Here is a 15,128-nt window from a genome sequence, read left to right on the forward strand (position 1 = left end):
CCAGGCGGGGCTGATGGGGAGTGGGCTGGTTCGCTGTTGTGTCCCCAGGGCACTTGTTGGTGGACTGACTGGTGTAAAGGGTAATGGTGACCTGGGAAGGTTCTAGACCTTTCAGAAGGTATGCCAGTACCTAGCTCCCACCTGAGCCGGCCTTTCCTCAGTATAGCAGGTCCTGGAATAATGTCCTTTTATTCAGCCTCCTTAGATTATGATGTTGATGAGGAAAAATGTCAATTCCTAGTGGGGCCACTGTGTGGAGTTTATTGGCCTCCCCATGTCTTTGGGTTTTCGCCATGGTTTCCTCCCACATCCCCAAGATGTGCACGGGAGGTGAACCGGTGTGTCTCCATCGTTCCAGTCTAGTGTGGGTGTGTGTCAGTGTGACCTTCGATGGAGGGGTGTCCTATCCAGGTTGGGGTCTCACCTTTTATACTCTGAGCTGGTGGGAGAGGCTTTGGGCATCTGAACCCCTAAATTGGAATAAGCAATTTGGAAAAGCATGATCTCAGTTGGTTTCATTAATCTTTCTTAAATATAAGTGTAGCTCACACTGATTTCAACATTTTGGATTTTTATCTAGAAGTTTGGTGATGCTTTGTGACCAGAAATAGGCCACAGGAACTGAACTCATTTCTAAGGTGAACATCATTTCACTTAAAGTTGCCGTTTACAAGAACCTATCCTGATGTCACTGGGGACTTATTGTGCACGGGTCTGTCCCCAGCCAAGGTCCACAGGACATTCACTTATCTGAGTCCACTGCAAGGTTTGGCTTGTTAATTCCAATTTTTCTGGAACCTGCCCCCAGAGGGGCGGAGCAGCAAGGAGGTTACTAATTCATTCCCCACTCTCTCTCAAGTTCAGAAGCAGCCTGCCAGGCACTGGAGCCCAAATGAAGCCCCCAGGCCCTACCTGTGCCTGTGGCATCATGCTGGTCCTGCTCTCGCTGCTGGCTGTCCTCCAGACCACCCGTGCCCAAAAGGTAGCGGGTGCCTCAGGCACCTGTGTGTGCACCGGAGTGTGAGTGGTATGAGCTGGTGAATGAGTGAGAGCCTGTGTGTGTGTGAACGTGCAAGTGAGCATAGATCGGTGTGTGTGCAAAAAAATGGTGCTGACCATCCACCAGGAATCTCTCCAGGGTTTTATGGACACACACACACCCTCTCCCCACACCCCAACCCCCTTCGCTAGAAGGGGTGATCCTATTCCATGTTCCAGGTGAGGAATTGCAGCCTAGAAGCTTGCCCCTGGAGGCCGGCAGTGGGGGAGGGTGGGAGTGGGAGTCATGAGCCCAGCTTGCCCTCCTCCTCGCTGAACATCCTCAAGGTTATGACGCGTCCTCTGTCTCCCTTTCTTCATCCGTGAAGCAGGGTAATAATAGACCCTATTCAGAGGTTTGTTGTGAGGATGGAACCTGTAACACTATGAAGTGCTTAGTACAGTGCCTGGCACAGAGCAGACACTCACGTGTGTAACAAGCCACTCAGCCAGGCACCCACCTCTGCTAGGCGGCGTGTGCAGGTGAACAGAGCTGGCATGTACACAAGTGTGTCGTATGCAGGCTGGCATATGTGTAAGGCTTCTCATGTGTGCACATGCGAACCTTAAACCTGGGTGGAAGGGCAGGTGCCTGAGTCAGTGACCTGTGGGGACTGTCCGTCTCTGCAGGGCCAGTGCCTGGGCTGCAGGGCAGGGCAACTGGGGGGTGGAGCCCATGGCTGCAGGGAAAGGGGGCAAAGGAGAAGGTTCCCAGCTCTTAGGGACTGGACCCTGGTCATCTCCAGATTCTCCCAGCTCCTGGAGGCCCCTGTGGGGACTGGCAGGAGCGGTTCCTCCATTTCTGGTCACCAGAAATCAAAGGACTTGTTTGCTGCCCTGACACTGTTCAGAGCGAAGACCTTGAGCTTCCGGATCCCAACCGGGGCCAGGAAAAGTGAGAGTCCCTCCCAGACACACTGGGGCTCAGGCTCCACCTTCCATCCCCTGTGTGTTGACAGAGTGGCCCCTGCCCCCTGGCACTGTAGGGTGGGGAATGGAGCACAGAGCTGCCTCTTATTTCAGAGAAAGATCCACACGTGCAATGCCTCACGGGGCTTTTCCTGAGGCATCCATCACTCAGTCTGGGTAGGGCCAGGGCTTGGTTTGGGACCTAGGTCAAGGCCTGCTCTTGAAGAGCATGGCCCCAAGCAGGGCTGGCTTGAAGCAGCTCCACCCCCCTCCTTCACTGCTCCAGAATGCCATCGAGATCTACAGCCTCACTGTGGACTCCAGGGTCTCCTCCCGGTTTGCCCACACGGTCATCACCAGCAGGGTGGTCAACAGAGCGGATTCCATGCAGGAGGCCACCTTCCAGATGGAGCTGCCCAAGAAAGCCTTCATCACCAACTTCTCCATGTAGGTGCCTTCCTGCCCCCTCCGCGTCCCCTCCCCATCCAGCACTGCTGTCCCCTCCCCAGGTGTCCCTCAGGGACAGAGGACCTCCTCCTGACAGGAGGTGTGTGCTTCCCCCTGCAGGCAGGACAGGAACCAGAGGCTTTATCAGGAACTTATTCTCAGAGATGTTCCCCCATCCCACACTCCCTTCCTCTTTTCATCCCTTTACTCCTCCCTCCTTCTATCTCTTTCTCCATTCTCCCTCCCCCTTCTCTCCCTCCATATTCTATCTGTCCCTCTATCCCTTCCTCCTTTCACCCCTCCCTCCACCCACCTCTGCATTCCTCCCTGCCCTGTGCTGGTGGGAAGAGGGTTCAAAGCCTTTTAGCCCTGTGTCTCCCACTGGCCTAGGAGCCTGGCATCTCACTCCTCCGTCTGCCCCACACAGCTGGGCACTTGGCTGGGTCCAAGCGCAGCTCAGAAAGGGCGTGCTGGTGGTCCACAGGTTCCTCCGGGACAGTCTATGAGATGGAGGGGGCAATTGGAATGTGGGGCCAGAATGGAAGGGAGAAGAGAGGCCAGGACTTAACTCAGCCCCGTCTCCTCTGCAACCTTCCTCTCCTGTCCGTTCAGTAAAATGAATGTTCATATCCATTGTGCATGCCTCGGGGTAGATGGAGGTCTGGCACACCTTGCAGAGGCTGCCCGCCCTTACCCTGGGCCCTGCACAGTCTTGTACATGATAGGTGCATAATAAACGGGTGAGGTCTGGTCCAGGTAGGAGTCACTCTATCAGGAGGCACAGCAAGTCCCTGACAGGCTCCCTGGAGGAGATGGGATTGCAGAGAGCCCCCCACACACACACACCAGGCTCTCAACTACACCCACCCTCCTGCCCCAGGATCATCGACGGTGTGACGTACCCAGGGAACATCAAGCAGAAGGATACAGCCCAGAAGCAGTACAGTGCGGCCGTGGCCAGAGGAGAGAGCGCTGGCCTCGTCAAGTGAGCCCAAGGGGTGCGGGAGACCCCAGTGGGGGTGGGGCAGAAGTTGCCCCTGTCTGTAGTTCTGCTTCTGCCTCCAGTGTCCATACCCTACCTGGTCTGGAGGGGCAGGCCTGATGCCCTCCTCCCCCAGGGCCACTGGGAGAAAGATGGAGCAGTTCCAGGTGTCGGTGAGTGTGGCCCCCGCTGCCAAGGTCACCTTCGAGCTGGTGTACGAGGAGTTGCTCACACGGCGCCTGGGAGTGTATGAGCTGCTGCTGAAAGTGCAGCCCCAGCAGCTGGTCAAGCACCTGCAGGTACCTGGAACCTCCTCCTCCCAGGAGGCCTCCTGGGTGACCCCTGTGCAGCCGAGGGTGGCCCCCCTGTCCCCTCAGCCTCCTGTGAGGCCCAGCCCTGGCTCCTGACTAACCCAGTGACCCCTTTTTCTCCCAGATGGACATTCACATCTTTGAGCCTCAGGGCATCAGCTTTCTGGAGACAGAGAGCACCTTCATGACCAATGAGCTTGCAGACGCCCTCATCGTCTCACAGAACCAGACCAAGGTGGGCCTGCCACAGTGGGTGGGAGGGGAGGGGCCTGTCTTCAGGCTGCCCTGTGATCCTGGATTCCCATAGAGTGGGACAATTGGGCAGAATCTCTCAGCTGGCAGACTTCTGAGGTCTCTGTGTCCGCACTCACATGAGGCAGATGAGGGCAAGGCCTAGAAGAAGCCGGCGGATGCTGGCTTGAACCTGAGGTTAGGGGGCGCCTGGGAGAGGACACTGACCTGAGGGTCCCAGGACCAGGGGGAAAGGCGGAGGCTGGATCATACACATCCTGAGCCCAGGCTCTGCTCACACAGCTCCGGAGCAGAGGCTCCTCGCTCACACCCATCCACTGTACTGAGGCCGTCCACCTGACAGCCCAGCCCGAGAGAAAGTCCCCTGGGATTTGACCTATGGGGAATTCTCATCCCGGGTGATTCTCAGGTGGGGTGAGGGGTGTGAGCGTGGCCTCGCTGCTTCCCGACATCAGCCCAGTCTGTCTTTCTTCCAGGCTCACATCCGATTCAAGCCAACGCTCTCCCAGCAACAGAAGTCTGCAGAGCAACAGGACACAGTCGTGGATGGCGACTTCATCATCCGCTATGATGTGAACCGCACCCTCTCTGGAGGCTCCATTCAGGTGCGTGGGCTCCAGGGGAGAGCAGAATAACCAGGAAATCCATCCGTCCTCAGGAGCCTGAGCCTGGCTGTTGCAGAAGAAAAGGCAAAAAAACTGCTCCTTCTGGTCGGTGTGCACCGAAGGCAACAGACAGAAAACACACAGTTTACTTATGCTGTCCCTGAAAGAATTCCCTTTCAGAGGCAGAAAGTTTCATCTGCTAAGTAAGGTTTATTACCTCTAAACCGCCTCAGATATTCATACAAGTAGGAAGCAAAGTGGAGTAGAGTTCTAGTGGGTCATGCATAGCCGGTAATGTTTCAGCAAAAGAGTAGCTACACTGGGTGAGTGGGAGGAGATCAACCAATTGACTTGTGTGCATAAATGCATAACCCATGGACACAGACAGCAGGGTGGTGAAGGACTGGAGGGGGTGGCAGACTGGAAGAACTCAGTGGGGAAAGAAGAGGACATATGTAATACTTTCAACAATAAAGAATTAAAAAAATGTGACGAGGATTTGGGGAGGTTAGCAGTGGGACTGTGACAGAGGAGCTTAAAATGAAGAGAGGATGGGGACCCGGGGATTTGGGGTAAGGAGGTGGATGGGGCAGGGCAGGGCAGCACTGTAGCTCTCATCTCACCTGGGGTGTGTCTCACTCTGGTCATAGATCGAGAATGGCTACTTTGTGCACTACTTTGCCCCCGAGGGTCTCTCCAAGATACCCAAGAATGTGATCTTTGTCATCGACACGAGTGGCTCCATGATGGGCAAGAAAATCCAGCAGGTGGGTACCACAGGCCAGGGTAGACCCCTGAAAACTCTCAGATGCTTCACACCATCAGCTCTGGTCTAGCAGGCAGACCCTCCCTCCTCCATCTTCCTGGGTAGGAGGCTGCCAGAGACCCAGGTTGGAGCTGGTCCTGCCCCTGGAGCATTCACCATGTTCCCACTGCAGGTGTGGGCCTGGGGTGCAGCCCAAGGGCACATGAACCCCCAAGGAGGTCCCACTGAGACACACACCTTGTTTCCCCTTCCCCTGACCAGACGCGGGAAGCCCTCATCAAGATCCTAGAGGACCTCAGGCCCGAAGACCACTTCAACCTCATTAGCTTCAGCAGTGAAGCAAGCCCGTGGAAGCCATCGCTGGTGCCAGCTTCCACCCAGAACGTGGAGGAGGCCAAGAAATATGCTAACAGCATCCAGGCCCAGGGAGGTGAGCACCAGGGCAGCCCTGCAGGGTGGGGGCATCCGGGCACGAGCTCCACCTGAGAGCCATCCTGAGATCCTGTGCCCTCAGGAACCAATATCAATAATGCAATGCTGTTGGCTGTGCTGCTGCTGGACATAGCCACCCGGGAGGAGCAGCTGCCCTCAGGGAGCGTCTCCCTCCTCCTCCTCCTCACTGATGGCGACCCCACTGTGGGTGAGAAAACAGCGGCAACTCCAGGGCACACTGCCCAGAGGGCATCGCTGGGGCTCCATCCGGGCTTGCTGTGGGACCTGGGGAAGGGAGGGAATCCCTGAGGCCTCTCTGGCTCTGAGATTCCAAAAATATCCTCTGAGCAAATCCCTGTTTTCTGACCCTTGTCACCAAAAACTGGGTCCAGGCGAGACCAACCCCAGGAAGATCCAGAAGAATGTGCAGGAGGCCATAGGCGGTCAGTACAGCCTCTTCTGCCTGGGCTTTGGCTTCGACGTCAGCTACGCCTTCCTGGAGAAGCTGGCGCTGGACAACGGCGGCCTGGCTCGGCGCATCTACGAGGACTCGGACTCCGCCCTGCAGCTGCAGGTGCCAGCCTACCCCTGAGAGCTGGGTGAGTCAGGGACGACCCTGCCCCGCCCGCGTGACACCCCCCACTCTGCAGGACTTCTACCAGGAGGTGGCCAACCCGCTGCTGACCACAGTGACCTTCAAGTACCCAGGCAATGCCGTGGAGGAGGTCACGCAGGACAACTTCCCGCTGTTCTTCAAGGGCTCCGAGATGGTAGTGGCCGGGAAGCTCCGGGCCCAGAGCCCTGATGTGCTCTCAGCCACAGTCAGCGGGCAGCTGGTGAGTGTGGCCAGCCATCCTGGCGTGGAAGGGTGGCTGCAGCAGGCATTTGGAGGGGCTAGGTTCATGTTAGCTGCTGGTGCTATCCTGGAGGATGGGAGTTCACAAAGTGCGGAACCCAGGGTGACTAAGGAGGTGACATGTCTTTGTTTGAGTAATTACGTATTTATCCTAATGTATCTTCCGAGAAATATAAGTCCAACCCCTGACCGAGCATTTCCCTGGTAGTCTTGCTTGAGACAAGGCCAAGTGAAGAGTGTTCATCTGTTTAACTTTCACTTAAGGAAAACCTTCCAATAGATAGCTGTGCAGGTGGATAGGACATTTGTGCAGGTGGCCTGCAGGTGACAAAGGTGTGGCAGGCCCGGCTCTGATGAGGGACAGGGGAGGGCGTCTCCAGCAGCGGGGATGGGGTCTGATCCACATCGCAAAGGCTTTTGGCCGCTGGGGATTGTGACAGGAAAGCCTGGAGTGCCTCTGCCCACAGGCCCCACTTCCCAGGCTGCTGGCCAGGTCAGCCTGAGTCAGAAGGCCCCACCCTGGGGAAGGAAGCAGCAGTCCACCTGAAACTTGGGCACATGACTCGCTGTCACCACTGGACAGTGCCTGGTACCAGCAGGGGGCACTGCTTGGTCAGGGGCAGCCTAATGGGGTACATGGGGCCCCAAACCCTATCAAGGCCTGAGCCCTCTTTCGAACTCTGCCATGACTGCTGGGAAGGCACTTGTCTCTGTCCCCAGAGTCTCCATCTTTGGGGTGGGCCGTCTTGGGACCCTTTCTACTTTAAATGCATTTGCTGCTGCTTCTGCACTGGCCTGGGATTGCAGATCTCGTCCCCATTGTCCTTCCTCCCAAAAGCTTCACCAGATCTGAGTTCCTGGCTTTGCACCTGTGATAGTTCCTACCTTTTCTCTCCACCTCCTTCTCATCCTTGGAGGCTCTGTGGCTGAGCCCCTTGCACCCCTAAACTCCTGCTCCCCACCTACTCTAAAGGAATGCGGTTATCACAGCCCATGGGACCTGCCCAGTCCCAAGTAGGTTTCTCATGGAAGTGCTGGGAAGCAGCAGGCCAGGTGCGGGCGTCAGGCCCTCACTGCTGCCGCCTGCTGGGCCCCTCTTTCCAGACCACGGAGAACATCACCTTCCAAATGGAGTCCCAGGTGGCGAAGCAGGAAGAGGAGTTTCAAAAGCCCAAGTACATCTTCCACGGCTTCATGGAGAGACTGTGGGCGTACCTGACCATCCACCAACTGCTGGAGCGAATGTGGGTGGCCTGCACCCCCAAGGGCCTGCTGGGGCGGCCACACACGGCCTCAGTGTCTCCCCAAGCTCCTCATGGGTGGGACAGCACAGGTGGCCTGGGCATCTGCTAGGTATGGAGAGAGGGGGCCATGGAGTGGTGTCTGAGCTCCAGACTCTGCCAGTAGGGACCCGCCCCCACCCCCAAGGGTCTGGAAGCGGGGAGAATGGAGCTCGGCATCCAGGACCTGCTGGCCCTCTGATGCTCTCTACCTGCAGGGTTTCCGCATCCGATGCCGATAAGCAGGCCCTGGAGACCCAAGCTCTGGGCTTGTCGCTCAACTATAGCTTTGTCACCCCCCTCACGTCCATGGTGGTCACCAAACCTGAAGGCCAAGAACAGTCTCAAGTTGCCGAGAAGCCCGTGGACAGTGGTGGGTGTGACAGTGGGCTCCCAGCTCTGTGGCAACAGAGTGTTGACCCAGTCTCTCCCCCCCCCCAGCCCCTCCCCCACACCCTGACCAAGACCCTAATCCGGCCACACAGACTCCCAGGACCCCCAGGAGATGCATCCCATTTCATTGATGAGGAAACTGAGGCCAGGTCTCCCGACCCTCTCATATGCACTGCAGCTGTGTGGTGCTGGGGTGGGGAAGCAGGTTAAATAAGCACTTCAAACATATCAGCACTACCCAATAGGCTCTCTCTCTCTCTCTCTCTCTCTCTCTCTCTCTCTCCCTCTCTCACTTTCTTTCTCTCTCTTCTCTTTTTGTTTTATCCAGGAAAGGATCCCTCAGGTAAGGCCCTAATACCGTCAAAGACCGCCCTTCGTGACCGGTGGCTGATACAGGACCTCGGACCCCAGTCCCACAAAGTTGCTGGCCAGGGCCTCTCCAGCCCAGCCTGCTGCCAGGAGGGGCATTGTCTGCCCAAGCACATTGGTGTATTTAGTCACCTGTTCGTTCAGATATTGGCTGTCCTGGCGCTAGGGGCACAGTCCCCATCCAGCTGAATGCACACTCAGGTCTCTCTGATTTTCAGGTCGCACTGTCTTCAGACATAGAGCCATGGGACACACACGGTTCACATCAACAGGTAACAAAGGAGGAGAGGTGGTGGGAGGGGAGATTGACAGAACCTTGACCCTGGCCACAGACTGGGCTCTGCCCTGACTGTGGGTGAGTGGCTTGCTTGGCTCACCTGGCTGGTGGCCGGGCTGGGACTCAAGTTCAGGTGTGTCTATGCTGGAACGTTTGTTAGTGGCAGAAGAAACTTCAGAGGACAAGGTAGTTGGAAGTGACTGATATCCCAGCAGGGTGGGAGGAGTTCAAGAAGTGTTCCTTTTCTGGCTTTGAATTTCTCCTGGCTGAAGGGGGAGAGGCTCTCAGAGTGGAGGGTGTGGGGAAGGGAGCCATCTGCCCTCTGTACATGCCTCTCCCGGGGTGGGTCCCAGGGCCCTGGTGGTGGGGACCCATGACTCTGCTTGAGCCAAGACTGCTGAAAGGTGTCAACCTTTCCAAAGCTGGAGTTTCCCCGTACGCTCGACTTCATGACGTGGCCGAAATGAGTGTTGGACCACCTCGATTTCCTATTCCTTCCAATTATCTTTTTCCAATCTCTAAATCGGATCCGGATCCGAGGCTACCAAGCGGGACAGGTGAGCCACTTTCTGACCTCGAGGCCTCATTTCCCCAAGGCGATGGTAAGCCTGCCTGTAGAGCTGGATGAGAGCAAGCACCCTGCACAGGGCTGGACACCGACCAGGCAGACTTGCTGTGGGGCTTGACAAGAAGCAGTGTGTCATTTAGTTTCACTGAACCAGACTCATTACACTCTGCAGGCTGGCTCAGGATGGAACCTTCTAGAAAGGGAAGGCTCCCACCATTCCCCCAAGCCATGAGTGGCCCCATGAGCTTTCTCTGATCTCCAGTCTGGATTCAGACCCAGCCCAGCACCAGGCTGGACCCTGTCTCCTCAGTGTTTCCTAAAAGTGTGCTCTCCTAGTTGGGTGAATGTGGGGCAGGGGTCCCAGGGCTGGAGCTTGGCGGGTGCAGGTGGCAGTGATGGCTGGAGGGCGTGCTGATTGGGTGGAATCCTGACTGCCTTCTCCCTTTCCGTTTCTGGCCAATTCCGTACTAGAATCTTTCTCCTTCTCCAGTCCCACTATGGTGTTTGATTACCTGGACGAAACAATGGAAGGTACGCCCCCAGACCAGATTCCCTGAAGTAGACAACGGCCCTATAGCAGGAAGACCCTGGGATGGGAGACCCCTGGGGATCTCTAGGAACCTGTTACATGTTTCTCAATGTTGAAGTGGAGAAGGAACCCTGTCCACATTTATACACTGTCCCATCCTTCAGTTCCCCTTGCCCCCAAATGCGAGGAAGGCGATGCCTAAGCAAAGACTTTTTCTTTCAGAAACAAGCCCAACAGCCCCACCACCAGGTAAGGTGCCTCCCCCCTTAAGCCCCCCTTCCCGTCGCTGCCCTCCAGATGTTCCACCTGCCCCAAGAACCGCATCTGCTGCCCCAGCCCCCATCCAGGCTCCGACCTTCATCCTGCCTCTGCCTGGGCAGAGCGTGGACCAGCTCTGTGTGGACATCAAGAGCACCCGTGGGCCATTATTACTCCTGCTCTCAGACCCTGACCAAGGTGAGGCCCTGAGCAGTCACCTTCTGGAGAAACCCTCTGCAGTCAGTGCCCAAAGCGAGCTAGAGGCAGAGGCCCAGAAGAGGAGGCCAGGGCTGTTTGAGGGGCATATGAGGCTGCACGGGGTCACACAGGAGTGACTGGGCCTTGGCAGACAAGTGGGGGTTTACTAGGGAGAGGCAGAGGTTGGCAGAAGCCCAGAGCCCTGAAAGATAGTAGTGGGACCATAGAGAGTCTGGAGGAGATGAAAGGCAAGAGGAGGGAGGTATGCTGACCAGACCTGCTCCCCACCCCCCAGAAGGGTCGTACTGGTTGAGCTGAGGTGTCAAGTCAGACGTGGGGACGTACAGCACTCAGGGATGCTCACACACCGTCTCCCACCTCCACACACCAGGCCTAGAGTCTGTTTGCTCCCTGAGGGCGGGGACCGCTGATTTGCCATCTCCCTCTTGGCCATGGCACCTAGCTCAGGATTAGGCACCCTACAGTGCTTTATTAATGTTCATGGACTTCAGACACGATCGCCCTTCTCACAGGGCTCACCTGAAAGTGTCCATCACTGAGGATTTGTGGTGCTTCCAAAGTCAAATGCAACCAAGGGAGGAGAGAAAAGATTGTGGAAAGCAGACTCCAGTGTGAGGGAATGCTGGGAAAGGGCAGTGAGGAGGGGGTTGGTGAAGGGCAGTTCTCATGGACGTAATCAGATTGGGCCATGCCTCTGACCTCTGCTCCCGGCTCTTTCAGGTCTCGAGGTGATTGGCGAATATGACATGGAGAAGGCCCAGTTCTCAGTGATCGAGGTGACTTTCAATAATATCCAGCTGCAGGTCCACGTGTCCCCTGAGCACGTGGTCGTGACTAGTTACCAAAGGAGCTCTCAGTACAAATGGAAGGAGACGCTGTTTGTGGTGATGCCTGGGTAAGCCTCAGGCGGCGTACCAGCAATGACCTCTCAGGCTACGTTAGCCAGTGCCAGTGCTGCCCGGTGGCCTGAGGCCACAGGCTTGGGGATGAAGTGCTTGGGCTGGGCATGAGTCCTCTGCAGTGGGCCGCCCCCACCGGTTGCGCAGAGCCATACCTCTTTTTCTCTGGGGGCACTAGCGGTTGTCCTGGGGACCTGGCTGCTCACGCACGGTCATGCCCCTGAGCACTGACCCTTGCACTCATACATCCACCCCAAAGAACTTTGATTGGCCACCACATATGCAGGTCTGGGTGGCCTGGCACTTCTGGGGACCAGATGTGGGCTTGGCCCCCGGCATGGCCACACCTAACCCAGGTCACTGTCCCGTGCAGGGTACTGTGTGGCTTGGAGCTACACTGCTGTTAATCCTGTGTGACCCTGGGCAGGCTGCTGAGACCCTCTTAGCCTCAGTTTCCTCACTCATACCTGGGGAGAATCTCTCCAAGCCTGAGTTAGAGGCTAAGGGGAGACCCAGTGAGGGAAGGTGGCAGGGGAGCACTTTGCTCATTAGAAGGGGTGGTGCCCACGGGGCATGCTGGAGGGCAGCTGTCTCCGTGGTGAGGGAATGATGACAGCAGTGAGAAGTTGGAAGGCACTGTCCGCCAGGGGGAGGCTATGAAAGTCTCTCTTAGCTCACTCCTGAAGCTCTGATGAGGAGAGACTGTCCATCAAACACCTGGCGGCTGGCAGGTAAGGGAGGTGGATGGCGACCTCTTCTGGGTGGGGCTGCCTCACCATCGAGCCTTCCAGAGGCAGCTCTGTGGGTCCAGAAGTCACGAGCGGCCTGGAGTGGGCCAAGGCTTGGGCCCTCTGGGAGCACTGCCTTCTAGTCCAGCCCGTGCTGAGTACAAAGAGCCTCGTCCATGCCCCTAACTGAGCCCCTCAGTAGAGACTGGTTTCCACCTGACAAATGAGTGAGCACCTAGCAAACCTGCGGGGCTCACCTGAAAATCGCCCATTTCATACCAGATCTTAAAGTTTCCTGTTACCTGATAAGTACTTGCGCACCAGAAGATGAATAAAGAGCTCCTCTTCATCATAGCGACAGGGGCCACACACTTTCACGAGCTACAGAAGATCTCCGTGAAGAAAATCAGACCACACGTCCTGTAGTGAGTCCCCTGGAGCCTGTGTAAACTTAGTGCAGGCCCATTAAGGTAACTCAGAGTACCAGCAGGGTCTTGTTCAACGTGCTCTAAGGAGCCAAACATTCCCAAGAAAACCAAAAAGGTAAGAAATCAGAGATTATTTTAAGTAAAAGAGAAGGGCATAGAATCAGAAGAGACTCGCCCTTCAAGATGTTAAACATACAATTAAACACTGATCGTGAAGAGAATCTGGCACCGGCAGAGTGTGTCCGATACCCCGGAATCATATCAAACGAATTTAAGGGGAACCAAATCTAAGAAAACGGGAAGGAGCCGCTATTTTGTTTTATAAATGCTGGGATCACCAGATATCATTAACGTCACGTTGTCCCAGTTGCTAAGGAGAATGTGTAATGGACTTCCCACTCAAGGCCACAGCTGGATTCCCCCACCCATCCCACCCCAACCGCCAGGGTCCCCGGCGGGTGTGTCCATGCCTACCTTCTCTCAGGAGCCTAGTTTCCCCACAGCCTCAAGATGACCATGGACAGGGCGGGGCTCCTGCTGCTCAGCAGCCCAGACAGAGTGACCATCGGCCTGCTGTCCTGGGACGGCCCCGGGCGGGGGCCTCGGCTGCTGCTGCGGGACACTGACCGCTTCTCCAGCCGCGTCGGCGGCCTCCTTGGTATGAGCCCATGACCCTGGCTCAGGGCATCCTCAGTCCAGCTCTGCCTGGGAACAGGCAGTGCCTGTGTCTCCCAGTCCCCGTGTCTTTATCCCTCACTGACCCTCCCTTTGTCTCTCAGGCCGCTTTTACCAGGGCGTTGCCTGGGGGCCCCCAGATGCCACAGATGCCAGCAAGCGAACACTGTGGACTCGGGGGTTTGAGTTCAATGCCACCAGGTGACTCCACGCAAATGGGCAGGGGTGGGGACTAGGAGGCTGAGAGCTGGTCCCTGGGGCCTCCACTCCCCTGTCCGTGCCTGGGAACTAGAGATAGTCGGGTGAAAGGTTATGCTTTAGTCATGTCTGACCCAGCTCTCAGTGTGACCCACAAAAACGGTCAACTCAGACCCACAGATAACACCCCAGCCAGAGATCACTAAAGGTGAGTTGGGGGCATTAGCAAACTCCCTGATGTCTCAGAACCATGGACCCTGGACAACTGGTTGCCCTTGGGAGACTGGGCCTTGTCAGCCTGTGATGGGGTGGATTCTATGAGGCCCTGAATCTCCACCTTCCACTTGCCCGACCCCAGCTCTCTCCCTCTCATCACACCACACCTGAGATTTGCTAACCACCTGTCTCTCTGTCTGTCTGTATGTCTGTCTGTGTGTCTGTCTCTCCATCCCAGAAAGCTCAAGCTGGATTACCAAGAGGGGACCCCAGGAACAGAGATTTCCTGCTGGTCTATCGAGCTCTGGTTCTGATATCAGGAGTTATACCCACCCGCCCACCCCACGTCACCCCACTGTGTGCAGAGGGCTGTCATCCTGTGACCACAGCCACCTGTGGGGTCTCGACCATGATGGGGAGGGGAGTTCCACTTATTGCAAATAAAGGCAGGTAGTTTAAACACAGGGAGTGGGCTTCTCTGGTTCCATCCAGCCAAACCCCAGGCCTGTAGACCCTCCTCCTGAACACTTAGCATCATGTGACATTGGAATCTCCCACAATCAGCCCTCAGAGGCTGTGGCCAGTAGGTCCCTGAGGAGCTTTTGGTCCACTCCCTTCATTTCATAAGGTGGAAACTAAGATTTAGAAAGATTGAACCACCCCTGTATATGTCACTCCAGACCCCATCTTGGGGACTAAGGCCGGAAAACATCCTCTGGGAGCAGAGGTTCAGTTTCAGTCCATGAAAACCAGTTTTTTTTTAATTCTTATTTATTTTATTTTATTTTATTTTATTTTATTTTATTTTATTTTATTTTATTTTATTTTATTTTATTATTTTATTTGTTAATCCTCACCCAAGAATATTTTTACATTGATATTTAGAGAGAGTGGAAGGGAAAGGGAGAGAAACATTGATTAGTTGCCGCCTGCACCTGTCCTTACTGGGGCCAGGAATCAAGCCTGCAACCGAGGAACATACCCGTAACTGGAATTGAAGCCAGGACCTTTAATCCTCAGGTCGATACTCTATCCACTGAGCCAAACCACCTAGGACCATGAAAACCGGTATTGACTCTTCCTACCTCCCTTAAAAAAAGTGAACTGGGTAGAAGTTCTCAGTGAGCCTTTGGGCGACTTTCCCATGGGACTTGCATGATGCACTTTGATTTTCAAACCTGTGCTCACCAGCTGGAAAGGAGCTAGGCCTGGAAGACAGGAGACAAAGAGGCCCTCATCCCAGGAGGGAAGCGTCTGTCCCATGGAGGTGACCCAACCCCTAGCTCTAAATCCTCTCCTATCCATGCCCCAGGGATAGTCACCCCCAGATTCCACCCAATTCCTGCACAGTCAGAGCGCACTTAAAAACAATTATAGCCCAGGTGGCTCAGTTGGTTGGAGCATCTCCCTGTACACCCAAAGGTTGCAGGTTCGATCCCAGGTCAGAGCACATACCTGGGTTGTGGCTTTGATCCCCAGTTGGAGCGCATGCC

The 15,128-nt window shown here is 55.8% G+C and overlaps 1 protein-coding gene across 1 annotated transcript; it reads left to right on the forward strand.

The window, feature by feature from the left end:
- Positions 1-865: 865 nt before the first annotated feature.
- LOC308530135 (inter-alpha-trypsin inhibitor heavy chain H4-like) lies at positions 866-13,426 on the forward strand (the record flags this gene model as incomplete). The annotated part of the gene is made up of 18 exons (XM_081106611.1): positions 866-982; positions 2,234-2,394; positions 3,275-3,379; positions 3,513-3,675; positions 3,812-3,922; positions 4,416-4,544; positions 5,195-5,311; positions 5,572-5,740; positions 5,825-5,950; positions 6,135-6,316; positions 6,393-6,578; positions 7,703-7,842; positions 8,097-8,251; positions 9,957-10,016; positions 10,312-10,470; positions 11,212-11,386; positions 13,050-13,204; positions 13,326-13,426. The coding sequence occupies exons 1-18, from the start codon at positions 893-895 to the stop codon at positions 13,424-13,426; spliced, it is 2,484 nt and encodes an 827-aa protein (XP_080962737.1). The 5' UTR covers positions 866-892.
- Positions 13,427-15,128: the final 1,702 nt, after the last annotated feature.

Source organism: Myotis nattereri (assembly GCF_964212035.1).
Source record: "Myotis nattereri genome assembly, chromosome: 14".
Lineage (NCBI taxonomy): Eukaryota > Metazoa > Chordata > Mammalia > Chiroptera > Vespertilionidae > Myotis > Myotis nattereri.